General features: G+C 46.2%; 3 protein-coding genes, 19 non-coding genes and 1 pseudogene across 25 annotated transcripts in view; 20 read left to right on the top strand and 3 right to left on the bottom strand.

The window, feature by feature from the left end:
- Positions 1-33: 33 nt before the first annotated feature.
- Positions 34-1104, bottom strand: LOC119213413 (DELTA-actitoxin-Afr1e-like). The gene is made up of 3 exons (XM_037464690.2): positions 1023-1104; positions 800-921; positions 34-580 (listed from the first exon to the last, which is right to left on the bottom strand). The coding sequence occupies exons 2-3, from the start codon at positions 901-903 to the stop codon at positions 130-132; spliced, it is 555 nt and encodes a 184-aa protein (XP_037320587.1). The 5' UTR covers positions 904-921; positions 1023-1104; the 3' UTR covers positions 34-129.
- Positions 1105-1377: 273 nt separating this feature from the next.
- Positions 1378-2841, bottom strand: LOC119213035 (DELTA-actitoxin-Aeq1c-like). 2 transcript variants are annotated; one of them, XM_037464029.2, is made up of 3 exons: positions 2697-2841; positions 2409-2521; positions 1378-1899 (listed from the first exon to the last, which is right to left on the bottom strand). In XM_037464029.2, the coding sequence occupies exons 2-3, from the start codon at positions 2510-2512 to the stop codon at positions 1470-1472; spliced, it is 534 nt and encodes a 177-aa protein (XP_037319926.1). In that variant the 5' UTR covers positions 2513-2521; positions 2697-2841; the 3' UTR covers positions 1378-1469. The 2 variants fall into 2 exon arrangements, with proteins under 2 accessions (XP_037319926.1, XP_062416121.1); XM_062560137.1 differs by having other exon boundaries at positions 2409-2567; positions 2697-2829.
- Positions 2842-4014: 1173 nt separating this feature from the next.
- Positions 4015-6434, bottom strand: LOC119213010 (salivary plasminogen activator alpha 2-like; annotated as a pseudogene).
- A 1802-nt stretch (positions 6435-8236) lies between these two features.
- The window catches only part of rhbdf1b (rhomboid 5 homolog 1b (Drosophila)), a 40339-nt gene continuing 23047 nt past the window's right edge, over positions 8237-25528 (top strand). For all 3 annotated transcript variants that reach the window (XM_037463732.2, XM_062560154.1, XM_037463733.2), the window contains exon 1: positions 8237-8446. The gene's annotated coding sequence lies outside the window, so the exon portion shown is untranslated. The remainder of the gene's footprint in view (positions 8447-25528) is intronic.
- On the top strand, positions 16601-16694 carry trnai-uau (transfer RNA isoleucine (anticodon UAU)). Its single transcript has 2 exons — positions 16601-16638; positions 16659-16694. It is a non-coding gene; the product is annotated as a tRNA-Ile (tRNA).
- On the top strand, positions 17311-17404 carry trnai-uau (transfer RNA isoleucine (anticodon UAU)). Its single transcript has 2 exons — positions 17311-17348; positions 17369-17404. It is a non-coding gene; the product is annotated as a tRNA-Ile (tRNA).
- Positions 17839-17928, top strand: trnai-uau (transfer RNA isoleucine (anticodon UAU)). Its single transcript is given in 2 exon segments — positions 17839-17876; positions 17893-17928. It is a non-coding gene; the product is annotated as a tRNA-Ile (tRNA).
- Positions 18210-18303, top strand: trnai-uau (transfer RNA isoleucine (anticodon UAU)). The gene is made up of 2 exons: positions 18210-18247; positions 18268-18303. It is a non-coding gene; the product is annotated as a tRNA-Ile (tRNA).
- On the top strand, positions 18738-18827 carry trnai-uau (transfer RNA isoleucine (anticodon UAU)). The gene is given in 2 exon segments: positions 18738-18775; positions 18792-18827. It is a non-coding gene; the product is annotated as a tRNA-Ile (tRNA).
- On the top strand, positions 19109-19202 carry trnai-uau (transfer RNA isoleucine (anticodon UAU)). Its single transcript has 2 exons — positions 19109-19146; positions 19167-19202. It is a non-coding gene; the product is annotated as a tRNA-Ile (tRNA).
- trnai-uau (transfer RNA isoleucine (anticodon UAU)) lies at positions 19818-19911 on the top strand. Its single transcript has 2 exons — positions 19818-19855; positions 19876-19911. It is a non-coding gene; the product is annotated as a tRNA-Ile (tRNA).
- On the top strand, positions 20346-20435 carry trnai-uau (transfer RNA isoleucine (anticodon UAU)). The gene is given in 2 exon segments: positions 20346-20383; positions 20400-20435. It is a non-coding gene; the product is annotated as a tRNA-Ile (tRNA).
- On the top strand, positions 20717-20810 carry trnai-uau (transfer RNA isoleucine (anticodon UAU)). Its single transcript has 2 exons — positions 20717-20754; positions 20775-20810. It is a non-coding gene; the product is annotated as a tRNA-Ile (tRNA).
- Positions 21245-21334, top strand: trnai-uau (transfer RNA isoleucine (anticodon UAU)). The gene is given in 2 exon segments: positions 21245-21282; positions 21299-21334. It is a non-coding gene; the product is annotated as a tRNA-Ile (tRNA).
- trnai-uau (transfer RNA isoleucine (anticodon UAU)) lies at positions 21616-21709 on the top strand. Its single transcript has 2 exons — positions 21616-21653; positions 21674-21709. It is a non-coding gene; the product is annotated as a tRNA-Ile (tRNA).
- Positions 22144-22233, top strand: trnai-uau (transfer RNA isoleucine (anticodon UAU)). The gene is given in 2 exon segments: positions 22144-22181; positions 22198-22233. It is a non-coding gene; the product is annotated as a tRNA-Ile (tRNA).
- On the top strand, positions 22515-22608 carry trnai-uau (transfer RNA isoleucine (anticodon UAU)). Its single transcript has 2 exons — positions 22515-22552; positions 22573-22608. It is a non-coding gene; the product is annotated as a tRNA-Ile (tRNA).
- On the top strand, positions 23043-23132 carry trnai-uau (transfer RNA isoleucine (anticodon UAU)). Its single transcript is given in 2 exon segments — positions 23043-23080; positions 23097-23132. It is a non-coding gene; the product is annotated as a tRNA-Ile (tRNA).
- On the top strand, positions 23414-23507 carry trnai-uau (transfer RNA isoleucine (anticodon UAU)). The gene is made up of 2 exons: positions 23414-23451; positions 23472-23507. It is a non-coding gene; the product is annotated as a tRNA-Ile (tRNA).
- trnai-uau (transfer RNA isoleucine (anticodon UAU)) lies at positions 23942-24031 on the top strand. Its single transcript is given in 2 exon segments — positions 23942-23979; positions 23996-24031. It is a non-coding gene; the product is annotated as a tRNA-Ile (tRNA).
- trnai-uau (transfer RNA isoleucine (anticodon UAU)) lies at positions 24313-24406 on the top strand. Its single transcript has 2 exons — positions 24313-24350; positions 24371-24406. It is a non-coding gene; the product is annotated as a tRNA-Ile (tRNA).
- Positions 24841-24930, top strand: trnai-uau (transfer RNA isoleucine (anticodon UAU)). Its single transcript is given in 2 exon segments — positions 24841-24878; positions 24895-24930. It is a non-coding gene; the product is annotated as a tRNA-Ile (tRNA).
- Positions 25212-25305, top strand: trnai-uau (transfer RNA isoleucine (anticodon UAU)). Its single transcript has 2 exons — positions 25212-25249; positions 25270-25305. It is a non-coding gene; the product is annotated as a tRNA-Ile (tRNA).

Genomic DNA, 25528 nt, shown 5'->3' with positions numbered 1-25528 from the left:
CTTCTATCTATCTTTGTAATAATCACACAAGAGCCACGTTTCTTTTTCGTATCACACTGGATTTATTGCATGAAGTGGCACAGAATCACAACGCCCACTACAAACCAAAAGGAAGGCCAAACGACCGGCTCAGAGGTGCTGCTGCCCCATGGGAGTGAAGAGCTTGTCCCACACCTCCACCTTCAGCATGGCGCGGCCCAACGGGGACATGGTGGCCTTGATGTCCAAGCTGTGGCCCTCGAAGGTGAGGCCGCAGCCCTGCGCCTCCTGCCTCACGAAGCCCTTGGGCTCCTTGTTGTAGTACATCTCCTTGTACAGCGCCTCGTTGCACTCCTTGTCCTGCGGGTAGATGGCCAGCGCCAACCAGTTCTTGTACGCGTTGTAGTCGTAGGGCACGGAGAACATGATGGCCACTTTCTCCCTGGCGCTGTTGCTCCGCCTCTCGAAGAGGTCGTAGGTCAGGACGCCCACGGCGCCCGAGGCCTTGGCGCCGCTCTTGCTGAAGTTGCACACCTCGGTTTTCAGCGGGCGCACGGTGGGTTGGGGGGGGCTGTGGACGTTGCCGCTGTCCAGGTAAACCCTTTTTATTTGTGCAGAGAGAGAAAATGGAATAAAAGTATGATAATTAAGTTTTAATCAAGCTGCACTTTAACATTAATTTATGAGTCCAAAGGAAATGAATCAAAGGACACACTGAGAGAGAAACTGATTACAGCAAGTTTTACAGTAGTAGATACTTCAATACTATAAAATACACAAGAATACAAGTAGAATGTGGTGTGTAGGTGTGCTCACTGACTTGGGGTCGATGAGGCAGTAGCTGTTGGTGAGGTTGGTGATCTCGATGCTCACGTTCCTGCGGCTCGTGTTGGTTGCAGCCAAAGCCTCTGCTGACTCGCTCATGTTGATTCTGCTGTAAAGCTGCGACGGAGCAGCGTCGCATTCAAAATACGGCTTAGTACAAGGTTTAGTAGTGAGTTAATGGGTGAGTTAAGTGAGTTTATAAAGAAGAGAGAGCTTACCTGTCAAAGGTGTGCTGCTCGCTCGATGCTGGATGGGAAACAGAGGACTCGCTCTCTGGCTCGCTCGTGTCGAGGACTCTCCCCCCCCAAAAATGTCACCTCCCACAGCAGATGCATGTGGCCTCACCCAAACCAAAAAAACGGTCTCCATCTCCACCCTTGGCTCTCAGTCCCACGATTGTCTCCTGAGGAATGAAGGGTGCAGCCGGCTGACCCGGCACTGTGGTATTTGTTTGATCTCATTTAATCTGTGAGGTCCACACCCTTTAGTGCACCAGGAGACGTGTTCTACCTGCTGAAGACTCCAATTCAAACACATGTAAAGAAACACCAAAGACCAGAAATCCATTTCATCAAGTGTTTTTTATTTGTTTAAAGACGTACACGACGTGAACGACATGAACGACACACACATTGAAGGTGTGGACCCCCCTCCCCCTCGGCCCATCATTTGCCCATCTTGTCGTACAGCTCCAGCTTGACGATGGCCTTGCCCTCGTCGGACATGCACGCCCTCACGTCCACCGCGCGGCCGCGGTACGTCACCCCCGAGCCGTTGGCCTCGCTGCGCACGAAGTTGGCGAAGTCCTTCCCTTTGTACATGTGGTCGAAGAGCTTGGCGTCGCAGGGCCGCGTGTGCTCGAAGACGCCCACGCCGAGCCAGTTCTTGTAGAAGCTGTAGTCGAAGGGCACCGAGAACATGACGGCGACGAGCTCAGTGCAGTGGCGCGTTTGCATGTCGAACAGCTCGTAGGTCATGACCCCCACAGCGCCCGTGGCCGTGTTGTCGTCCTTGGTGAAGGAGCACACCTCGGTCTTGGCGGTGCGCAGGGTGGGCTGCGGCGGGTTGTAGACGAAGCCGCTTTCCATGTGCACCCTGCGGGGGGGGGGTAGAGGTATTCATACTGCACTGGGGCTGTGATAGAATCCTGCTCGAGTGAATTCTATATATATGTATTCTTATAATATGATGAATGGGCTTAAAGTCTAAAACATGTTCTGTTCTTATGTTTAGTGCAGTGGTTCCCAGCATGAGGGTGAGGTCCCTCCAAAAGACCACCAGATAGATCTGAGGGCTCCTTAGACTTAAAAAAATAAGAATCTGTTTTAATATATTTTTACTTTGCTCCACTTTTCTCTGAGTTGATGAAGTTTTGGATTATTTTACACATCTGAGGCTGAAACATAAAATAAATAAACATCACAGCATTTGAAGGACATTCAAAGCACATTTTTAATTTAAACAATGCCACACCATCATTTAAAAATGATCTCTAACAATGTTAAAGAATACGTTTGTGATCAAATGTATAACCTCTAATTTAAGTGGAATTAAAAGAAGTAAGTAGGAGGTGGACAGACAGGAAGGGACGGGGCTGCTCTCACTTGGGGTTGACGAGGCAGAAGACGGAGCTGACGTTGGTGATCTCCACCGTGCAGTTGCGGTTGGTGGTGATGGTGTGCGAGTGGGACTCTGCGTTCTCCGGCATGGTGACGAGCTGTGGACAGGGAACGGGAAAGAACTCAGCTCAGCTCCAACGGAACCTGAACAACATGAGACACGAGCAGGAGCAACGGCCAGAAGCATCTCCATCCACCACTGTCACCTCCACATGTTGTTCTTTCCTAAAATGGTTGAATTACGCCTATTTATCTGAAGGTAAATGCACTTACTTTGCTTTATGTGACACGAGGCGAGGGATGGCAGAGCGTCCTCTGAAAACAGGTCGGGCTTCGGTTTGGAGACAAGTGTGAAGTCCCGCCTCCTCCCACAGGTACAGACACACCTCACACAGAAGGCGTGTCAGTGTGTGAACATGTATGTTTTAGTGTGTGTGTTTTAAGCTGTCCTCTCACAGCTGTACAACAGCTGCCCTCAGAATACCCGAAGCTCTGAAAAGATTAAAAAAGTTGCCTCCACAACCCGTCAGACCGCCGAAACGTCTGATGACTCATTTTAGAGAACAAACTGGTTCATATGAAAGAGCCCCTTGTTTCTTCTAATGGATTTCTTGTGTGTTTTGTTACTTTGTGAAGGAGTAAAAACCTGAAACAACAGACGTCTACTTTCTGCTTTGTGTTTGAGGAACTGGATCCAACTGAAGGGAAGTGATGAAGGACACATTCACACGGACGGATTACTTACCACAAAACGAATAGAATTCTGATAATACTTTGGATTTTGAGTTCAGTATTTGAGTCAAATATAATTATAGTATTGCCAAAGTACTTCTAGTTTGATTTATAACTGAAGCGTGTGAGTATCAAAATATCGAATAAACCAGAACAAGATTTAGTCCTTTCACAATGCAAAGTGTGTGCAACGCACAACTCCAGAACTACCAGGACGTTAGCAGGCCGCCAGCCAACATGCCGACCCACAATCCTTTGCAAGGCTGATGGATGCGACGTCTCCACTCCGAGCCTCGTAGGAGGAAGCGGCCTCTGCTGAAGTTCTACTGGTTCGACCCGTAGAACCAGCCTTCATCATCACCACTCCCAGTCCAACCAACCAAAACCACTTCAAGGTGCACAGACAAAAAAATAAATGCACTAAACTACCAGAGAGGGTTTAAAATGTGGCTGTACTTTTCATCCAAAGGTTTCCACATTAAACTGCAGAATATTTTTACCAGAACGTCAGATAAAGTACATTCCAGTTGCCTGTCACTGTGCAGACTGGTATTAATCACTACCAGTCAGTACTTAATGTACTATTTATAGTACCAAATAAAACTACCTGCTGAGTCAATGACTTGAACCCCCGAATCTCTATTAAAAATCACAATCAATGTGTGCTGGTGGTCTTTGGCCACATCTTCATTCTTCTGCTGTTGTTCAGAACATATAAGAAAAATAGATTTGAATCAAAACCCGTTTTACAGGAAAAATCAACCTCCTTCTGTCTCCTGTGTTTCACTGTTACTACAATAACTCCATCTTGTGGTCAAATGGAAGTATATTTTATATTTACACATTTAAAGTGACCACTTTTCCTTGGTAGTTTTTTACAACATTATGAAGCAATGGAGCATCATTATGAAACAGAGACATTAAACACAGCTGTAGAAACATCACGAAAGGCCCCAGAGTCTCTGGGATCTGGATCAATATTTACAGTTTATCATTCATTTCAGGTCAGGACATTTGTGCTGAAACGTTATTTCCAAATACAAAATATAAAAGTACAAATTTATGCATTAAAACATGTTTCATAATATGAGCCTTTTAGCTTAACAGCATAAAAATCCAGAACACAATAGAAAATAATATTATTCTCCTAAACAGGGGGAATTAATTAAAGGTCGAAGTAGGTGCATATTTACCACAATTTTAACATTTGTTTGTAAATATTGTGGTGATTACTCTATAAAATTACATTACATTACAAAAAGGCAATAATGTTAACACATTCTGCAAAGAAAATCTTCTAAAATATACCCTATATCTTTAAAGAATATGTCATTGCAATAAAAAAGATATAAAAAAAAGTTTCCCAAAGCAATATTTTATGCATTGAAATTAAATTTCTATATAAAAACATAAGTGTCATGTTTAGTACAAAAGGTGTAGTCGACCCTTCTTCCACTTCTCCTGCCTGTTAATCACGTGTAGATTGTAAAGCGGTTACACAACAGACCTAAAACACAGGACCTCGTGGTCGTTTTCGGGTCTTCACTTCTCAGGAAACGCGGCGCCGGAGGTGAGGGAAGGGGGAAGCCCCGCCTTCTCCTCCATCCACCTGTTGTAGTTGGCCACTCGGGTGTAGACGCCGGGCCGTTTCTTCTTGGCGCAGCCGTCTCCCCAGCTGACCACGCCAAACAGGAAGAGCCTCCCGCCCACCTCGCACACCAGAGGCCCTCCAGAGTCTCCCTGACGGGGGGGGGGGGGAGCATTAAAGACGACTCGATCCTTTGAGCAAACACCCGTCAGGACTCGTACCTCACAGGCATCCTGGCTCCAGTCCGGGCCACCGGCGCAGAACATGTTGTCGCTGATGGAGGTTGCGTAATAGTCGGGTTGTCGGCACACGTCGCCGTCGATGAGGCTCACCTGAGCCTCCCGGAGGACGGGGGAGTTGTACCACAGGCCTGTGGGGGGGGGGGAGGGAGAGGGGGGGGGGGGGGGGGGGGGCGGGGACGAGTCTCCTTACCTTTGGTGACGTTTTAACAAAGGGGAGAAAGAACGGCGAGAAGCATCGGGAGGGAGGACGTACTTTGGTTCTCCTTCCCGTAGCCGGCGATCTCGCAGGTGAACCCGGGGGGCAGCTCCTGCCCGGGGGGCGGCAGGCAGACGGCCCTCACCGAGTCGCTCTCCGTGGAGCACCTCCCCCGCCTGGCCTGCAGCTGCAGCAGAGCTGCAGCACGCGTGGGTCAATGCGCGGGTCATCGACGCGAGCTCCATGCGTGCGGGCTCTTACCGATGTCGTGTCCTGACAAGAACATTGAGTCAATGACAGGGAATGTGCACAGAAGATAATGGCTGAATGTTTATGACCATTTGGGCCGTTGCTCTGATGTGGAATCAAACACATTCGAGCTGAGAGGCAAACGCTTGATGTCGAGACCAGGCGCCTCTCTGGATATCTCCTCAGGCTCTTTATGAACAACAGACACGACTATGAAAAGGACCACAAAGCTAACATCAGACAAAGCGACACATGGAAACCGTGTTGGAGGTGTCTAAGACTGAGGCTCCGAGGCCTTCTGCAGGTACAAAGGTCACCTGCAGTGGTTGTGCCCCCCCGCGTACACATCTGTAGCCATGAAGCGCTCCCTGGTGTCCGAGTCCCACTCCTCACACGTCCGCCCGCTCTCCGACGTGGAGCGCGTGCCTCGGTAGTAGAGGCCCACGCCCTCGTAGCAGTTGGCCTGGTCCGCTGCGGGGGGGGGGGGGGGGGGGGGGGGGGGGCGGCCGCTCACCCGTCTCACAGCGGCTCCCCTGGAACCCGTCGGCGCACAAACAGAACAGGTGGTCGCCGGAGGTCAGGGAGGGGACGGAGCGGCCTCCGTTCAGACAGACGCCTCCTGCACCACGGGGGGGGGGAGACGTGTTTCAACAGAGGGGCCAACGGGGAGCGACGGCAAAGGGAGACATTCCTACCTGAACTTCTGAAGGAGAAGGGGGAGGAGGAGGAGGAGGAGGAGGAGGAGGAGGAGGAGGAGTGGGGGGGAGAGAAACCAGACGACGCCCGTTGTCTTTCTCCCCTCGATGAGACCTGGAGAGCATGAAGATAGATCTCACATCTGAATGCTGGGACTCGTCAGCGCGGCCGTGTGGAGGCGACCTCTTACCGCCTCGGAGGTCGCAGCAGCCGCCAGCAGGCGGATCAGAACCAGGACCTTCATCCCGGTCGTCTTACTGCTGCACAAATGGAAACCCAAGCTGCTCGCAGAGAGACGTTTGAAAACCTCCTCGGGGGCCACTTTTTGTGTGTAGAGAGCAGTAGGGGGGGGGGGTCGGGGCGTGTCCTGATTGGCTGAGGAGCTCTTCCACAGGCCAGGCCCACATTGTTGTGCGCCTGTGAAGAAACATCTGCTTTAAATGAACATGAGAAATTCCATGTTTTTGTGGTGACTTTAATAGATTCCGAATTCTTGGAGGAAAAAAGACTAAATTGAACAAATTTAAAAATTAAAAAAAGAAGGAATGGAAAACTCACCTGAACACTCTGAGGAGTGTTTGTGGGCCGAGGTCAGGTGACCTCACGCTGACCAGCTGATACGATGTGAACCTTAATGTCCGGTTGGGAAAGCTCGCGTCGCCTCAAAATGATCGTTTGTGGGATTTCTGGTTTTTTTGGCGATCGCCAACGAGCTAAAAGCTAAAATGTCAACTGAAGGTCACACAACGTGTTACTGTGAGTGCTCAGTGACGCGCAACAATGGGGTCAATGTGAACAGCTACTGTGCATTATCGCTCAATAAGCCCTTTTATAGACAGTAATGACACTTTTAACTGTATTGACATTTTATATCTGCTAGAGACAAAGAGAATTAATGCAGTTACTCATTCTCTTCTTCACTTTCTCTCATTTTTGAAGGGATAGCAGAGAATAATAGTTAATAATTGTCTTAAAATATTTTAAAATGCTTTAATCAATACTATTAGCACTATTTGCACAGTCCTCTCTCTCATCATGGAAACATGAACAAGTCACATGACTCCATGTGTAACATATGTGCCAATACATGGCATTTATCATTATTATTGATAGCAAATTTAGAGTAACTCAACCATTTTCTGAAATTTCCACATGAATGGTATATTAATGGAGTTTGATTTATTGATTTGAGCAGGCGTTTGAAGCATGGAGACAGATATTTGTGTGTAAGTATATTTAATATGAAACTCTACATGTGCCAACGTGCTAAATACATTGAAAGAGATTGAAACCAAAACGCACCAAACACTTGATGAAAACACTTTTGGATTGTAGTTGGTGCTCAGACTCGCTCCCCAAACAGCGGTTTGCCTGCAGAGCTTCCTGTTTGCAGGCTGCATCGACCTGCAGGTCACATGGGGGTGTGTGGTTTGTCTTTGCAAACCGCTGCATGCACACACCTTCCAGAACATTCAATTTCACATGGAAAGATTATCAAGAGAATTATGTTTTATTTTCAGAATAGATTCTTTTTTTTTAACAGGATTACAGGGTCTAAATATTAAACATTTCTTCCATTGGATTCAAAACATGACATTCAAAAACAAATGGATGCTGCTGTTAGTGTTTTCTAAAAGGAGTCAAATGCTCTCTGACTGTTAGTTGAGCTTCTGAATCTCGCTGTGACCACTTCCTGTGGCCAATGGTTGAACTGTAAATAAGTGATGACGTCAGTTGTGTCTTTCAATAGACACAGAAACCAAAATGTCAATAATCACACCCTTTTTGACAATAATCACACCCTTTATTCTTTCAGGTGTTCATCACTCCACCAAAAGTGGGAATTGATCCCGACCACGCCCACAAACACCTGGAGCCCAACATATAACCATAAGGATGGTCCTTTGTGTCCTGTCCTCCTTTTCACATGAGAGACATCATGGTCAGATGAAGGACCATAAGGAGAAATGTCAGCTACCACCGACGAGCCTCCCCAACACCTCCGTGCGGTGACCCGGTCTGGCCGCCGGGCGGCGCCGTGAGGCCGGCGGGCGGACAGCGGGTCGCTCGGTGTTCTGACATCGAGTCGGTGTGGGCGGGCCGACGGATCTCTGTCACGCCAACCGTGTGCCGTGGCCGCGCTTCAGCTGTTCCCTCCGGCTCACGTTGCACATCTTCATCGGCTCGCCAACACCTGGAGCTCGCACCTGAGAGGGGGAGCGCGTGCGCGCGCGTGCGGAGGTGTAACCCATGGTGACCCGGCGGTAGAGCCGTCGGCGCGTCTCTGGGGCAGGAGGCAGGACCCGGACTCCGTTGTAAGGTAAGCGCGGAACGGCCGGAGGGAGCACCGGGTGGCCAGCATCCCCCCCCCCCCCCCCCCCAGGTATGAGCGCGAGATCCGTCACCCACGGGTCTCCCCCCCGAGCAGTGGGAGACCCGTGGGTGACGGTGTCCGTTAATGCGTGACGTAACGTTAGCTGAACACATCTGGACTGGCTTTCAAGCTTCAAGCTTTTCAAACTCATGATATTGGGGACATTAAAGTGAGAGGAACAGGTGTGTAGACTTTACTCTTCTTGTGTCTGAGGAATACTTTTTTTATACTATATTTTTTTCCTTCACATTATTCACCTTGTTATATTAATGCCTTATAAGGCTGGAGGGGAAAGTCATGGGGCGCTTCATTGAGGGATGTGTGTGTGTGTGTGTGTCTGTGCGCGCGTGTGATGGAGAGGCAGAGACCGGCAAAATCCCCTTTATATATCAAACTCCAAAATACTGTAGTAAATCATGCTGCATGCACGGGGTGTACAGACACACACACACACACACACGCGCGCGCGCACACACACACAGATTTGAGATGAAAGGGGGCAGTTTTGGTTTCTTGCCGTGCAGAAATCCCACAGAGACGATTAAACTACTGACCTGTGTCATTAAGGGCTGGTTTTGTGGCTTCCTGTTTGTAAAGATGGTAGAAAGTTTTGGGTCAAATTGCAGTAGCATACACACACACACACACACACACACACACCTGCCGAGTACAGGTCCTATGGAAACAGGGACCAGGGCCCAGGGTCCGGAGTGTTGAGGTTCTGTAAGGACCTTCCAGACTTTGTTCTTCTTTGGCGAAAGCATATACTCGTTGGATGAGATCCAACTGAATAAGTGACTCGTGTACCTGCAGAGAAGAATTCAATGTTTGCTTGCTACTTTTTTAGAGGGAAACTTTTAGTGAAGCTTTATTTAAAGTCTTCTCTGTCCTGGTCCTATCTGGAGAGCTGCCCCCCTGGTGGGAGACTTGCTACGCAGGAGGGATGTAAAATGAACATGCAATACATTAAATATGAATAAGCTTTTATTAAACGTGCTCACAGCGCTCTGTGCTGCAAGGTAATTGTTTATTTCAAGACGTAATGAGTTATAACAGTAACGTAACTCAATATCATGTCATATGGAAACATAATAATGGATGTATTATTATGTTTCCATATGACGTGTGTTGTTAGGGGCTCCTTAAAATGCTTCATGCATTTTCCAAGTGATATTTTAGTTCTGATCCTCCAACAACAACAAACATCGGCCCACAAAATAGATTTAGCTTCATGTCCCGTACAATAAAAGAAAAACACACCGATAAAAGAAGTCAAACCTCATTTCCCTTTTATATACTGTAGCTAGCAATGAAATCCACACAGTCACAAACATCAAAGAAATAGAAAATCATTTGAATAAAAGAGTGAGTCAAGTCAAGGTGAAAGTAGAAAGGCTCCTTTAGCCGTCCTTAAAATGAACCTTAAACTACTTCACTGGAAAAACAAGCCCTGACTTCTATTCTCAAAATGAAAAGTGGAAGTGCTTCGCCTGGTATGAAGCCGACACACACACACACACACACACACACACGCACACACACACACACACACACACAGCTGTAAACCCGGAAGCCAACATGACGTGTGGTAGCGTCTGTGAGCTCAGGGACATTTGGGGTTTCTTGGTGTCTTTCGTCTTCCTCTCGCACGTCCAGCGCGTTGTAACAACCGTGTCTTCATTTCTGGGAGGATTGTGTTTCCAATGTCTGACTATTCGTTTCTTCGTGGACAGAACAGAGACATTTAGATCTTTGCAGAGCGGACGCCATTCGAAAGGTGCTTTCATCCGTCCCGGTGGCGTTGAGCTTCGAGGTTTACGGACCTTTGGTGCGATGCCCGACGTGTCAGGTTCCCACAACGCAACACACGGATGGAGGATCACATGCGCACGGAGGTGTCTGTTGTTATCTGCGACCATCTGGTGCCGGTTCCACGCAAATGTATCACCGTCCCAGTGACACCAGCAGAGCACATAGGAGGGCGCAGATGGAGCGCCCCCCCCCCCCCCAGTGGAGCGAGTCAGCTCAGCCCGTCATCTGCCGACGTACCGGAGGCCGTAACCCGGAAAGACAAAAGAACCTTTCAGCATCTCTCTCTGTTTGTGACGCGACGGCCTCGTTGTGCCGAACAAAAGACCAGTTTATCAATAAATCCACACTCTGCACTCGTTGTTCTCTCGGGGACGCGACCATACATGTGCGGTCCCACTAATCCCTCTTTCAACCCGCCGATGCATTTTAATCCGTCCTCTGCGATGAAAGTCGCTTGCTGGTTTCCTTTTGCTTTTCCAGCCCGGAGACAGAGAGACGGAAATAGGACGGGACATCAGACAGATTGCCGAGGCTTAGACGGTGGCTGCACAGTTGGTGTGTGCATCAGCAGGTCGCTGAAGAACGGGCAGATGTTTCCGCCTGTGACGTCCGTCTTTGCGATGAAATGCTAACTAGCTTTTTCACTGAGAGCTGAGTTGATGGCGCACGAGGAGGTTCGTTTACTCTCTGGAGAAGCATTTGAAGAGTTGAAGCCGAGCGTCATTGTGTGCATATGTTCATCTTTTTAACTTCTGTGCGTTATTATGTCCACATTTCATTGAGAATTTTTTTCCAGTTCGAGGGCAGCATATCAAATGAACCCTTTTTGCTGTTAGCGTCGATTAAATGCCGGTCTCATCAATTTTGGTTCTTGAATGGGAACCCATTGTCCTTTTCTTGAACTTTTTAAAGAAAGTCTGCATGAATAGCAGGTTGTCTGTCAGGAGGAATTTGAATCTTCCCATTATGTGGCACATAGTGCTCCGCGATCTTTAATGTCCACTTGATGACAACGCTGTCACCAGGCCACACTTCCCCTAAGGGACTCCGGACGTTTCTGTGTGATGGTCCTGAAGGATGCCTCTCTGTTTCTTCGAAAGCACAATTGTGACCTCCATTTTTCCCCCCTAAATATTCTTTTCAGAGCCAATTCCCCCCGCCCCCTCCCTGCAATCCTATCCTAATGTGGCATCTGAGGGCGATTACCATTGCGGTTTCATACAAGGCAACAGGCCAACAGAGGAAGCTGTTGTATCGGATCTCTCGGCGTGAGTCCACTGGCTGCAAGGAGGGGCCGCAGGGAGGGGGGGGGGGTGGCGGCCCATGAGGAGATCTATCCATGTCTCCAGTGGGCTCTTATTGTGACCGCGACACAAAGCGGCTTCACAGGAGCTCAGCTGAGCTGCTGTCTTTGTTTCCCACCCTCACTTCACTCTGTGATTTATTGACTACTGATTGAATTCTCCATAATATTATCTAAAGAACAGCCATTCATTCCTCAGTGACAGATCCAATTGACCACAGCGGGGTTAACAGACAGACTGTACATCACACTGAATCTTTAATGAAGAGATTATAACGACAAGCAGTGGTTGCTTCACTTTGTACAGTAATCAGATGACGCCTGCAGAGTCGTCTTTAATATCATCCTTAATGAGAAATGCTACATATTTCAGTCCTTGAGAAGTAGACACATGCCGTGTGAACAGGTACGATGGCTAAGCCGTCTCTTAGAAATAACATTAATACGTCAAATGCAAATCTTTTATGATTTTTGTGACACAGGGAAGCCTGGGAAAGTGATCAGCCTCCTTAAAGCTCTGTTTGCGTCTCCACCAACTGGCTGTTGATCTGCTAAATGCTCCACTGTGTTCTTCAGCTTCCTGTGTCACAGCCTTGTTTGTCTCATGGGGCACGAGGTGGTGAACACGTGGTCAATCTGCTCCTCCACCGTTATCGTTTCTGCAGTTTGGGTAAAGGATATTTGTCTGTGGTTTGAGAAGGATGCTCGTAGTCCACAAACAATGTTGCTGTACTGTTGATAGGATTTTTTAGGACACTCACACAGTTTTAGAAAAGGATCTAAATTACCTAAACCTCATGATTATAAGTTTAGTTTGTCCTGTTTTGTTCCATAATCGTTTTTGGAGTTCTGCCTTTTGCGGGATGTTTTGGAGCCCAGCTTCTATTGGTTGGCGGTTTTGGGATTTTAACGGTTCTTTTGCAGTGAAGTGATGATTTTTGGGAACTTTCCAGACTGTTCTAGCTTGTCAATTACTTGCCTCTGCCCACCTATCCATCATATCAACTTTCATTCTGTAAATATTATATAAAAGCACCAATACCTCAATATACTTCCTTTGCTCTATATGCCTCAGCACTACTGTGCTGTAAATACAGCCTGCATGTATTAGCCTACTTTACCTCTCTGATGTAATCTCCGTTGGTGCCGTGTCAGCACTAGTCGTGTCACGCTCGTTGAGGCCGCTCTCGTTTTGATTGAGCAAGAAAAGATGAAAAAAGACATGTGAATAGTACGCAAAGAGAAACACAATAAGACATCCTGTCTTTCTCTCTCGCTCTCTTTCTGTTTCTCGCTCACCTTTATGCTCTCTGCAGAATACACCCATTGGTAAATATGTGCAGAGTCTATTGCTTCTGCAACGTCTTCAACTTGAAGGACGGCTCACGGCTGACGGTGGAAACAGTGCAAACAGCGACATGACGGACCATCAGTTTACAGCCGTGTGTCATTGGCTCAAACGTGGCTCCTCCCACGTTGGTCACCGTGACATTCCTCTCTGTACGTTTAACTCATTCCATATTCCCTAAATCTGTACACCTACTACATCCTCTGCTCCTAAACAAGCCCGACAGGAGAAAGAACTTTCAAAAAACTCTTCATTGGTGAAAACATATGGAAGAAGATCCTTCGCCTATAGGCTCAACATTACATTGTAGCTGGGTGCCTTGTGTCCAGTATTTCAATGATACACAATGTGTTTGAATCATATAGCAGATATGAATCTAATATCCGATACCACAAACTACAATCTAATCACACATATTAGAATTTCCTTTTGTTTAGCGTCTCCTCGTTGATCCGCTGTATCCTTTTCTTCTCTTCTCCCAACGTGACGTAAATGTTTCTCTCCTTCTGTTGCTTTATTCTCCCTCGGCCTCCACACACAGCTTCATGTGTCACATCAACGCTGCGGTGACGATCAACATTGTCAATGTGTTAAGATCTCGACTGAAGCCAGCAACAGTACCTTTGAGTTTTTAGGGTTTTTTTACATTAAGCCCTGCAGACATCTTACAACTTTCTTATTTTTCTTGTCTTTGAAAGACAAGTAGAAGGTTTTAACTTTTGCTGCTCTCACCTTGGCTCCAGGTTGCTAATTAAATCCTTCCCACACAGCTGAGAAGAGGAGAGAGATGATTGCGCTTAGAGGCAGACAAAGAGTTTGAGCCTGACCTCTGATCTGGTCTCATTGTGGTTTCTATTGTTTTATCTCAGATCGTTAAGCAGCTTTTCTTCTATACTGTGCTTTTACTCTTATTAAGGTCAAAGGATATTATACCGGAAGAGAAAACACATCCTTCCAAATCACGTGAGCGTCGCAATAGGTTTACTAAAATTGTAAAAAGCAAGTTTTATGGCACACTAGGAGATTGTTTTACAGGACACTGGTCTTCTCCTGAAGTAGATTTCAAGCATTTTTTTTGGTTTCTCTCAATAGCAGATGTTGGAGGGTTTGAAAGGCAGATGAAAAAATAAAAAGTGTCACGTTGGAGCATCGAGGGCATACAAAGCTTTAAAGGACCTTTTTGTGAAGGGACTTCAGTGGTTTCTTCATTTCAAGAAAAACAAGCAGTGTCAACAATACTGCCTCAAACAAACAACTATGTAGGTTTATTTATTTCCTCCATTCGTTATAACTTGGTTTCCCCTTTGTCGTTGTGTTAATGTTACGCACACAGTAGCTTTATGGCAGCTGCTTCCTGTGTGTGTGGTTTGGTGGATCAGTAGGTCAGCGCCCCCAGGTGAGACAAGCTGCTGATTACCTAATGCAGTGCACACACACACACACACACACACACACACACACACACACACACACACACACACACACACACACACACACACACACACACACACATCATATTACTTATTAACCCTTAATCTTAGGATTAAAAATAATGCAGATGTACAGTTATTTTGAAGCATCCAGCTGCAGAATTTTGTAAAAACGGGGGAACAGAAGCTGAAGCATTTCTTTGATTATAGCAGGTAATGAATTCAAATTTGAGAATAAAATATGAACCACCCTGTTAACAACATTACCTATTTGTCCCTTCATGTACCTATAAGCATTACAGAGCACTAGCATGCTACATGCAGGGTGCCTTCCAGTGTCAGAATGGACCAAGTGGCGTTGTTGGGGGGGCTGACAACGCTGCCGTGGTGACACAGGCTGCACAAATGGAGCCAGAGAAGCCAAAGTTACTGTGATTTCTTCTGGCTCGTTTAGTGTCAAGATTGGCTTTTCGGTAACAGATTTTGGGAGCTGCTTCATGCCAATATGCAGATGAAAATCCACTTTGACTAAATTGTTGCATTCAGTGCAATTCATGAAAGCCACAGTGTTGCCAGGTTCTGCAAACCAAACAATTATGTTTTTAACAAAATGTTCTCTAGTTCTCAAGTCGAGTGTTTCCACACCTCTTCAGTTGAATTAAATAGTGTATTTGCATTAAAAAAAGTCAGAACCCCCCCCCCCCCCCCCCCCCCCCCAACTAAGTCTGCAAGCTGGAGGAGGAATAAGAGAAGACCAAAAGGGATAGAGGGGGTGCAAGAGTGCCATAATTCACATACATACCCACCTTCCTGAATACTAAAGCATCAAAGCGGTGCCGGGGGAAGTGTCGCTTAGGGGCCAAGGTGACGCATTTGGTTCATTCTGCCCCGCGCTTCCCCTCAAGTAAAAAAAAAAACCCAAATACACTGCTGCACTCGAGGCAATGACCTGTCATACTACTCAATAGCTGTCAATTGACTCCATTATATATTCTTGTCTATAAAAATAACCTGACATTGCTTAGGGGTAAAAGTCATGAAATCAGTTAAACAAGCAGTTGTGATGACTTTCACTTCCTCCGCTTTGAAGATGAATAACTTCCTGCAGACGACAGCGCCGCAGCAATGTTGACGTCCCACCAGGGGTTAGTATGAGCCTCTGTGACCTGACAGGAGGGAGCGATGTCATATGGTGCGTAGCGCAGGGATTACTGCCCCTAATCTGCCTGTCATGAAAAAAGAGACATTATTGGATGTAGGATAGATAGATTGATGTATACTTTATTCATCCACAGAAATGTGTGTGTAGCAGCATGAAGGTTGTATATATACACAATACTATAAAATAACAGAGCAGAAAATTATATTAAAAAAAAAAGAAGTGCACAAAATATATACAGTAAAGTATATACAGTGTATGTAAGTATATATAGTATATTTAGTGATATCAGATTGAAATAGGTGGTTATATTAAACAGGGATTTAGCCAAAGGTAATTTGTTGTACAGTCTTATTGCAGTTGGCAGGAATGTTTTCCTCTATCTGTCCTGAGAATGCGCCGGTGTTCCACGTGTGACCACAGAGACCAAAACACACAGTGACACAGGGCAGCTGAGAGGCCAGGGGAGTCCCTTTTTGCCTTTAGAGTCGGCGTGTGTATAAACACTTATTCTACACTATATAACAACATGTCTGCTAAGAAATGACAATTGAGAGACAATTGTGTGGAAAGGCATGCTCGTCTCGGGCCTTCTGCCGGGTGCTGCTGCTTCCATCTAGAGGTGAGTGATGGAGCTGTTTGTTTGCATGAAAAACACCCATATTTCTACAGAATAATGTAATTTAGTGCAAAACAGCCCCAAAACTGATTGCAATGAGCGTAAACTCTTGTAGAGACTAAATATGAAACTAGATGGATTTAAGGTAATAGTGAAACCGAACTCACTAATGGCAAAATTGATGGCATCTGTCATATCAGGAATCAGGAAGCAATTATTGCCATCATATGTCAGACAAACATGGAATTTGACTTGGCGGTTGGTGCATGACGGTAGACAGTACGACAATGACAACAGACAACGTAGTGCAGCAATAAGATGAAAATACTACTACTTTGTCCAACTTGCTTCAGCCGTGTCCCAAAGCACCTCAGCGGAACCTCGCTCCGTGCTGCTTCAACTGATCTCCGGTTCTCACAGTTCTCCATGGCTCCAGTGGTGCAATTGGTCAGCGCGCGGTACTTATATGACAGTAGCCTGCGAAGCAATGCCAAGGTTGTGAGTTCGAGCCTCACCTGGAGCACATATTCTTTAATGTTTGTGCTTTGCTCAGACAGTACTCATACCCTGTATGACAAGCATTGCTGTTGGCACTTCATATTAAAAGATGCTACAGCAACTGGCTTCATTTGCACTGGTCCTTCAACTGGCTTCTAACGGGATAGAGAGTTTCCTTGTTGGTATTTCCGCTGATAAGCAAGAAAATCCCTCTTGTTCTACAAACGCCCTCTGTTACCAATAAACGTAGTCACTAGGAAACCTTTGGATGAGTGGAGGCTTTGTCTTTTCGTTCTGTGGCTCCCTCGTTTTATTTAGCTACCTTGTTCGATCCACCTGTCCCTCTCTACTCATTCATGTCTGTTGTTGTGTCTGAGTGGGAAGAACAGTTTGCAAAATCGCAAATGCCATCTTTCCTCCCTGTAGATGATTTGTTGCCCTAAATTGGGCAACCAAACATGTTCCAGTGGCGCAATCGGTCAGCGCGCAGTACTTATAAGACAGTATCTGAGACATGCTGAGGTTGTGAGTTCGAGCCTCTACTACTTTGTCCAACTTGCTTCAGCCGTGTCCCAAAGCACCTCAGCGGAACCTCGCTCCGTGCTACTTAAACTGATCTCCGGTTCTCACAGGTCTCCATGGCTCCAGTGGCGCAATTGGTCAGCGCGCGGTACTTATATGACAGTAGCCTGCGAAGCAATGCCGAGGTTGTGAGTTCAAGCCTCACCTGGAGCACATATGCTTTAATGTTTGTGCTTTGCTCAGACAGTACTCATACCCTGTATGACAAGCATTGCTGTTGGCACTTCATATTAAAAGATGTTACAGCAACTGGCTTCATTTGCACTGGACCTTCAACTGGCTTCTAACGGGATAGAAAGTTTCCTTGTTGGTATTTTCGCTGATAAGCAAGAAAATCCCTCTTGTTCTACAAACGCCCTCTGTTACCAATAAACGTAGTCACTAGGAAACCTTTGGATGAGTGGAGGCTTTGTCTTTTCGTTCTGTGGCTCCCTCTTTTTATTTAGCTACCTTGTTCGATCCACCTGTCCCTCTCTACTCATTCATGTCTGTTGTTGTGTCTGAGTGGGAGGAACAGTTTGCAAAATCGCAATGCCATCTTTCCTCCCTGTAGATGATTTGTTGCCCTAAATTGGGCAACCAAACATGTTCCAGTGGCGCAATCGGTCAGCGCGCAGTACTTATAAGACAGTATCTGAGACATGCTGAGGTTGTGAGTTCGAGCCTCACCTGGAACATTGTGTTTTTAATGCATCATTCCGTTTTGCAAGTCAGGTGTTCCTTATGTCTTCATGAGAAAAGTTATCTCTGTCTTTGTCTATTGAAACCCTTTGTGTGTCTTATAATAAGAAGACAGCCTTTCAAATGAGAATGCCATCATGTTCTGTTGAAGATGTACTACGGCTGTTCCAAAACACTACTACTTTGTCCAACTTGCTTCAGCCGTGTCCCAAAGCACCTCAGCGGAACCTCGCTCCGTGCTACTTCAACTGATCTCCGGTTCTCACAGGTCTCCATGGCTCCAGTGGCGCAATTGGTCAGCGCGCGGTACTTATATGACAGTAGCCTGCGAAGCAATGCCGAGGTTGTGAGTTCGAGCCTCACCTGGAGCACATATGCTTTAATGTTTGTGCTTTGCTCAGACAGTACTCATACCCTGTATGACAAGCATTGCTGTTGGCACTTCATATTAAAAGATGTTACAGCAACTGGCTTCATTTGCACTGGACCTTCAACTGGCTTCTAACGTGATAGAGAGTTTCCTTGTTGGTATTTCCGCTGATAAGCAAGAAAATCCCTCTTGTTCTACAAACGCCCTCTGTTACCAATAAACGTAGTCACTAGGAAACCTTTGGATGAGTGGAGGCTTTGTCTTTTCGTTCTGTGGCTCCCTCTTTTTATTTAGCTACCTTGTTCGATCCACCTGTCCCTCTCTACTCATTCATGTCTGTTGTTGTGTCTGAGTGGGAGGAACAGTTTGCAAAATCGCAATGCCATCTTTCCTCCCTGTAGATGATTTGTTGCCCTAAATTGGGCAACCAAACATGTTCCAGTGGCGCAATCGGTCAGCGCGCAGTACTTATAAGACAGTATCTGAGACATGCTGAGGTTGTGAGTTCGAGCCTCACCTGGAACATTGTGTTTTTAATGCATCATTCCGTTTTGCAAGTCAGGTGTTCCTTAAGTCTTCATGAGTAAAGTTATCTCTGTCTTTGTCTATTGAAACCCTTTGTGTGTCTTTTAATAAGAAGACAGCCTTTCAAATGAGAATGCCATCATGTTCTGTTGAAGATGTACTACGGCTGTTCCAAAACACTACTACTTTGTCCAACTTGCTTCAGCCGTGTCCCAAAGCACCTCAGCGGAACCTCGCTCCGTGCTACTTCAACTGATCTCCGGTTCTCACAGGTCTCCATGGCTCCAGTGGCGCAATTGGTCAGCGCGCGGTACTTATATGACAGTAGCCTGCGAAGCAATGCCGAGGTTGTGAGTTCGAGCCTCACCTGGAGCACATATGCTTTAATGTTTGTGCTTTGCTCAGACAGTACTCATACCCTGTATGACAAGCATTGCTGTTGGCACTTCATATTAAAAGATGTTACAGCAACTGGCTTCATTTGCACTGGACCTTCAACTGGCTTCTAACGTGATAGAGAGTTTCCTTGTTGGTATTTCCGCTGATAAGCAAGAAAATCCCTCTTGTTCTACAAACGCCCTCTGTTACCAATAAACGTAGTCACTAGGAAACCTTTGGATGAGTGGAGGCTTTGTCTTTTCGTTCTGTGGCTCCCTCTTTTTATTTAGCTACCTTGTTCGATCCACCTTTCCCTCTCTACTCATTCATGTCTGTTGTTGTGTCTGAGTGGGAGGAACAGTTTGCAAAATCGCAATGCCATCTTTCCTCCCTGTAGATGATTTGTTGCCCTAAATTGGGCAACCAAACATGTTCCAGTGGCGCAATCGGTCAGCGCGCAGTACTTATAAGACAGTATCTGAGACATGCTGAGGTTGTGAGTTCGAGCCTCTACTACTTTGTCCAACTTGCTTCAGCCGTGTCCCAAAGCACCTCAGCGGAACCTCGCTCCGTGCTACTTAAACTGATCTCCGGTTCTCACAGGTCTCCATGGCTCCAGTGGCGCAATTGGTCAGCGCGCGGTACTTATATGACAGTAGCCTGCGAAGCAATGCCGAGGTTGTGAGTTCAAGCCTCACCTGGAGCACATATGCTTTAATGTTTGTGCTTTGCTCAGACAGTACTCATACCCTGTATGACAAGCATTGCTGTTGGCACTTCATATTAAAAGATGTTACAGCAACTGGCTTCATTTGCACTGGACCTTCAACTGGCTTCTAACGGGATAGAAAGTTTCCTTGTTGGTATTTTCGCTGATAAGCAAGAAAATCCCTCTTGTTCTACAAACGCCCTCTGTTACCAATAAACGTAGTCACTAGGAAACCTTTGGATGAGTGGAGGCTTTGTCTTTTCGTTCTGTGGCTCCCTCTTTTTATTTAGCTACCTTGTTCGATCCACCTGTCCCTCTCTACTCATTCATGTCTGTTGTTGTGTCTGAGTGGGAGGAACAGTTTGCAAAATCGCAATGCCATCTTTCCTCCCTGTAGATGATTTGTTGCCCTAAATTGGGCAACCAAACATGTTCCAGTGGCGCAATCGGTCAGCGCGCAGTACTTATAAGACAGTATCTGAGACATGCTGAGGTTGTGAGTTCGAGCCTCACCTGGAACATTGTGTTTTTAATGCATCATTCCGTTTTGCAAGTCAGGTGTTCCTTATGTCTTCATGAGAAAAGTTATCTCTGTCTTTGTCTATTGAAACCCTTTGTGTGTCTTATAATAAGAAGACAGCCTTTCAAATGAGAATGCCATCATGTTCTGTTGAAGATGTACTACGGCTGTTCCAAAACACTACTACTTTGTCCAACTTGCTTCAGCCGTGTCCCAAAGCACCTCAGCGGAACCTCGCTCCGTGCTACTTCAACTGATCTCCGGTTCTCACAGGTCTCCATGGCTCCAGTGGCGCAATTGGTCAGCGCGCGGTACTTATATGACAGTAGCCTGCGAAGCAATGCCGAGGTTGTGAGTTCGAGCCTCACCTGGAGCACATATGCTTTAATGTTTGTGCTTTGCTCAGACAGTACTCATACCCTGTATGACAAGCATTGCTGTTGGCACTTCATATTAAAAGATGTTACAGCAACTGGCTTCATTTGCACTGGACCTTCAACTGGCTTCTAACGTGATAGAGAGTTTCCTTGTTGGTATTTCCGCTGATAAGCAAGAAAATCCCTCTTGTTCTACAAACGCCCTCTGTTACCAATAAACGTAGTCACTAGGAAACCTTTGGATGAGTGGAGGCTTTGTCTTTTCGTTCTGTGGCTCCCTCTTTTTATTTAGCTACCTTGTTCGATCCACCTGTCCCTCTCTACTCATTCATGTCTGTTGTTGTGTCTGAGTGGGAGGAACAGTTTGCAAAATCGCAATGCCATCTTTCCTCCCTGTAGATGATTTGTTGCCCTAAATTGGGCAACCAAACATGTTCCAGTGGCGCAATCGGTCAGCGCGCAGTACTTATAAGACAGTATCTGAGACATGCTGAGGTTGTGAGTTCGAGCCTCACCTGGAACATTGTGTTTTTAATGCATCATTCCGTTTTGCAAGTCAGGTGTTCCTTATGTCTTCATGAGAAAAGTTATCTCTGTCTTTGTCTATTGAAACCCTTTGTGTGTCTTTTAATAAGAAGACAGCCTTTCAAATGAGAATGCCATCATGTTCTGTTGAAGATGTACTACGGCTGTTCCAAAACACTACTACTTTGTCCAACTTTCTTCAGCCGTGTCCCAAAGCACCTCAGCGGAACCTCGCTCCGTGCTGCTTCAACTGATCTCCGGTTCTCACAGTTCTCCATGGCTCCAGTGGCGCAATTGGTCAGCGCGCGGTACTTATATGACAGTAGCCTGCGAAGCAATGCCGAGGTTGTGAGTTCGAGCCTCACCTGGAGCACATATGCTTTAATGTTTGTGCTTTGCTCAGACAGTACTCATACCCTGTATGACAAGCATTGCTGTTGGCACTTCATATTAAAAGATGTTACAGCAACTGGCTTCATTTGCACTGGACCTTCAACTGGCTTCTAACGTGATAGAGAGTTTCCTTGTTGGTATTTCCGCTGATAAGCAAGAAAATCCCTCTTGTTCTACAAACGCCCTCTGTTACCAATAAACGTAGTCACTAGGAAACCTTTGGATGAGTGGAGGCTTTGTCTTTTCGTTCTGTGGCTCCCTCTTTTTATTTAGCTACCTTGTTCGATCCACCTGTCCCTCTCTACTCATTCATGTCTGTTGTTGTGTCTGAGTGGGAGGAACAGTTTGCAAAATCGCAATGCCATCTTTCCTCCCTGTAGATGATTTGTTGCCCTAAATTGGGCAACCAAACATGTTCCAGTGGCGCAATCGGTCAGCGCGCAGTACTTATAAGACAGTATCTGAGACATGCTGAGGTTGTGAGTTCGAGCCTCACCTGGAACATTGTGTTTTTAATGCATCATTCCGTTTTGCAAGTCAGGTGTTCCTTATGTCTTCATGAGAAAAGTTATCTCTGTCTTTGTCTATTGAAACCCTTTGTGTGTCTTTTAATAGGAAGACAGCCTTTCAAATGAGAATGCCATCATGTTCTGTTGAAGATGTACTACGGCTGTTCCAAAACACTACTACTTTGTCCAACTTGCTTCAGCCGTGTCCCAAAGCACCTCAGTGGAACCTCGCTCCGTGCTACTTCAACTGATCTCCGGTTCTCACAGGTCTCCATGGCTCCAGTGGCGCAATTGGTCAGCGCGCGGTACTTATATGACAGTAGCCTGCGAAGCAATGCCGAGGTTGTGAGTTCGAGCCTCACCTGGAGCACATATGCTTTAATGTTTGTGCTTTGCTCAGACAGTACTCATACCCTGTATGACAAGCATTGCTGTTGGCACTTCATATTAAAAGATGTTACAGCAACTGGCTTCATTTGCACTGGACCTTCAACTGGCTTCTAACGTGATAGAGAGTTTCCTTGTTGGTATTTCCGCTGATAAGCAAGAAAATCCCTCTTGTTCTACAAACGCCCTCTGTTACCAATAAACGTAGTCACTAGGAAACCTTTGGATGAGTGGAGGCTTTGTCTTTTCGTTCTGTGGCTCCCTCTTTTTATTTAGCTACCTTGTTCGATCCACCTTTCCCTCTCTACTCATTCATGTCTGTTGTTGTGTCTGAGTGGGAGGAACAGTTTGCAAAATCGCAATGCCATCTTTCCTCCCTGTAGATGATTTGTTGCCCTAAATTGGGCAACCAAACATGTTCCAGTGGCGCAATCGGTCAGCGCGCAGTACTTATAAGACAGTATCTGAGACATGCTGAGGTTGTGAGTTCGAGCCTCACCTGGAACATTGTGTTTTTAATGCATCATTCCGTTTTGCAAGTCAGGTGTTCCTTATGTCTTCATGAGAAAAGTTATCTCTGTCTTTGTCTATTGAAACCCTTTGTGTGTCTTTTAATAAGAAGACAGCCTTTCAAATGAGAATGCCATCATGTTCTGTTGAAGATGTACTACGGCTGTTCCAAAACACTACTACTTTGTCCAACTTTCTTCAGCCGTGTCCCAAAGCACCTCAGCGGAACCTCGCTCCGTGCTGCTTCAACTGATCTCCGGTTCTCACAGTTCTCCATGGCTCCAGTGGCGCAATTGGTCAGCGCGTGGTACTTATATGACAGTAGCCTGCGAAGCAATGCCGAGGTTGTGAGTTCGAGCCTCACCTGGAGCACATATGCTTTAATGTTTGTGCTTTGCTCAGACAGTACTCATACCCTGTATGACAAGCATTGCTGTTGGCACTTCATATTAAAAGATGCTACAGCAACTGGCTTCATTTGCACTGGTCCTTCAACTGGCTTCTAACGTGATAGAGAGTTTCCTTGTTGGTATTTCCGCTGATAAGCAAGAAAATCCCTCTTGTTCTTCAAACGCCCTCTGTTACCAATAAACGTAGTCACTAGGAAACCTTTAGATGAGTGGAGGCTTTGTCTTTTCGTTCTGTGGCTCCCTCTTTTTATTTAGCTACCTTGTTCGATCCACCTGTCCCTCTCTACTCATTCATGTCTGTTGTTGTGTCTGAGTGGGAGGAACAGTTTGCAAAATCGCAATGCCATCTTTCCTCCCTGTAGATGATTTGTTGCCCTAAATTGGGCAACCAAACATGTTCCAGTGGCGCAATCGGTCAGCGCGCAGTACTTATAAGACAGTATCTGAGACATGCTGAGGTTGTGAGTTCGAGCCTCACCTGGAACATTGTGTTTTTAATGCATCATTCCGTTTTGCAAGTCAGGTGTTCCTTATGTCTTCATGAGAAAAGTTATCTCTGTCTTTGTCTATTGAAACCCTTTGTGTGTCTTTTAATAGGAAGACAGCCTTTCAAATGAGAATGCCATCATGTTCTGTTGAAGATGTACTACGGCTGTTCCAAAACACTACTACTTTGTCCAACTTGCTTCAGCCGTGTCCCAAAGCACCTCAGCGGAACCTCGCTCCGTGCTACTTCAACTGATCTCCGGTTCTCACAGGTCTCCATGGCTCCAGTGGCGCAATTGGTCAGCGCGCGGTACTTATATGACAGTAGCCTGCGAAGCAATGCCGAGGTTGTGAGTTCGAGCCTCACCTGGAGCACATATGCTTTAATGTTTGTGCTTTGCTCAGACAGTACTCATACCCTGTATGACAAGCATTGCTGTTGGCACTTCATATTAAAAGATGCTACAGCAACTGGCTTCATTTGCACTGGACCTTCAACTGGCTTCTAACGTGATAGAGAGTTTCCTTGTTGGTATTTCCGCTGATAAGCAAGAAAATCCCTCTTGTTCTACAAACGCCCTCTGTTACCAATAAACGTAGTCACTAGGAAACCTTTGGATGAGTGGAGGCTTTGTCTTTTCGTTCTGTGGCTCCCTCTTTTTATTTAGCTACCTTGTTCGATCCACCTGTCCCTCTCTACTCATTCATGTCTGTTGTTGTGTCTGAGTGGGAGGAACAGTTTGCAAAATCGCAATGCCATCTTTCCTCCCTGTAGATGATTTGTTGCCCTAAATTGGGCAACCAAACATGTTCCAGTGGCGCAATCGGTCAGCGCGCAGTACTTATAAGACAGTATCTGAGACATGCTGAGGTTGTGAGTTCGAGCCTCACCTGGAACATTGTGTTTTTAATGCATCATTCCGTTTTGCAAGTCAGGTGTTCCTTAAGTCTTCATGAGTAAAGTTATCTCTGTTTTTGTCTATTGAAACCCTTTGTGTGTCTTTTAATAAGAAGACAGCCTTTCAAATGAGAATGCCATCATGTTCTGTTGAAGATGTACTACGGCTGTTCCAAAACACTACTACTTTGTCCAACTTGCTTCAGCCGTGTCCCAAAGCACCTCAGCGGAACCTCGCTCCGTGCTGCTTCAACTGATCTCCGGTTCTCACAGTTCTCCATGGCTCCAGTGGCGCAATTGGTCAGCGCGCGGTACTTATATGACAGTAGCCTGCGAAGCAATGCCGAGGTTGTGAGTTCGAGCCTCACCTGGAGCACATATGCTTTAATGTTTGTGCTTTGCTCAGACAGTACTCATACCCTGTATGACAAGCCTTGCTGTTGGCACTTCATATTAAAAGATGTTACAGCAACTGGCTTCATTTGCACTGGACCTTCAACTGGCTTCTAACGTGATAGAGAGTTTCCTTGTTGGTATTTCCGCTGATAAGCAAGAAAATCCCTCTTGTTCTACAAACGCCCTCTGTTACCAATAAACGT

The sequence above is a fragment of the Pungitius pungitius genome, chromosome 21 (genome assembly GCF_949316345.1).
Source record: "Pungitius pungitius chromosome 21, fPunPun2.1, whole genome shotgun sequence".
In the NCBI taxonomy this organism is placed as follows: Eukaryota; Metazoa; Chordata; class Actinopteri; order Perciformes; family Gasterosteidae; genus Pungitius; species Pungitius pungitius.
This window is presented reverse-complemented; position numbering and strand designations above follow the sequence as displayed.

Excerpts from the sequence above, each read along its gene's own strand:
- LOC119213035 (XM_037464029.2), bottom strand. The coding sequence starts at position 2,512 with ATGCCGGAGAACGCAGAGTCCCACTCGCACACCATCACCACCAACCGC. Across the intron at positions 1,900-2,408 it reads TTCTGCCTCGTCAACCCCAA|GGTGCACATGGAAAGCGGCT; the intron begins GTGAGAGCAGCC and ends CCCCCCCCGCAG.
- LOC119213413 (XM_037464690.2), bottom strand. The coding sequence starts at position 903 with ATGAGCGAGTCAGCAGAGGCTTTGGCTGCAACCAACACGAGCCGCAGG. Across the intron at positions 581-799 it reads TACTGCCTCATCGACCCCAA|GGTTTACCTGGACAGCGGCA; the intron begins GTCAGTGAGCAC and ends ACAAATAAAAAG.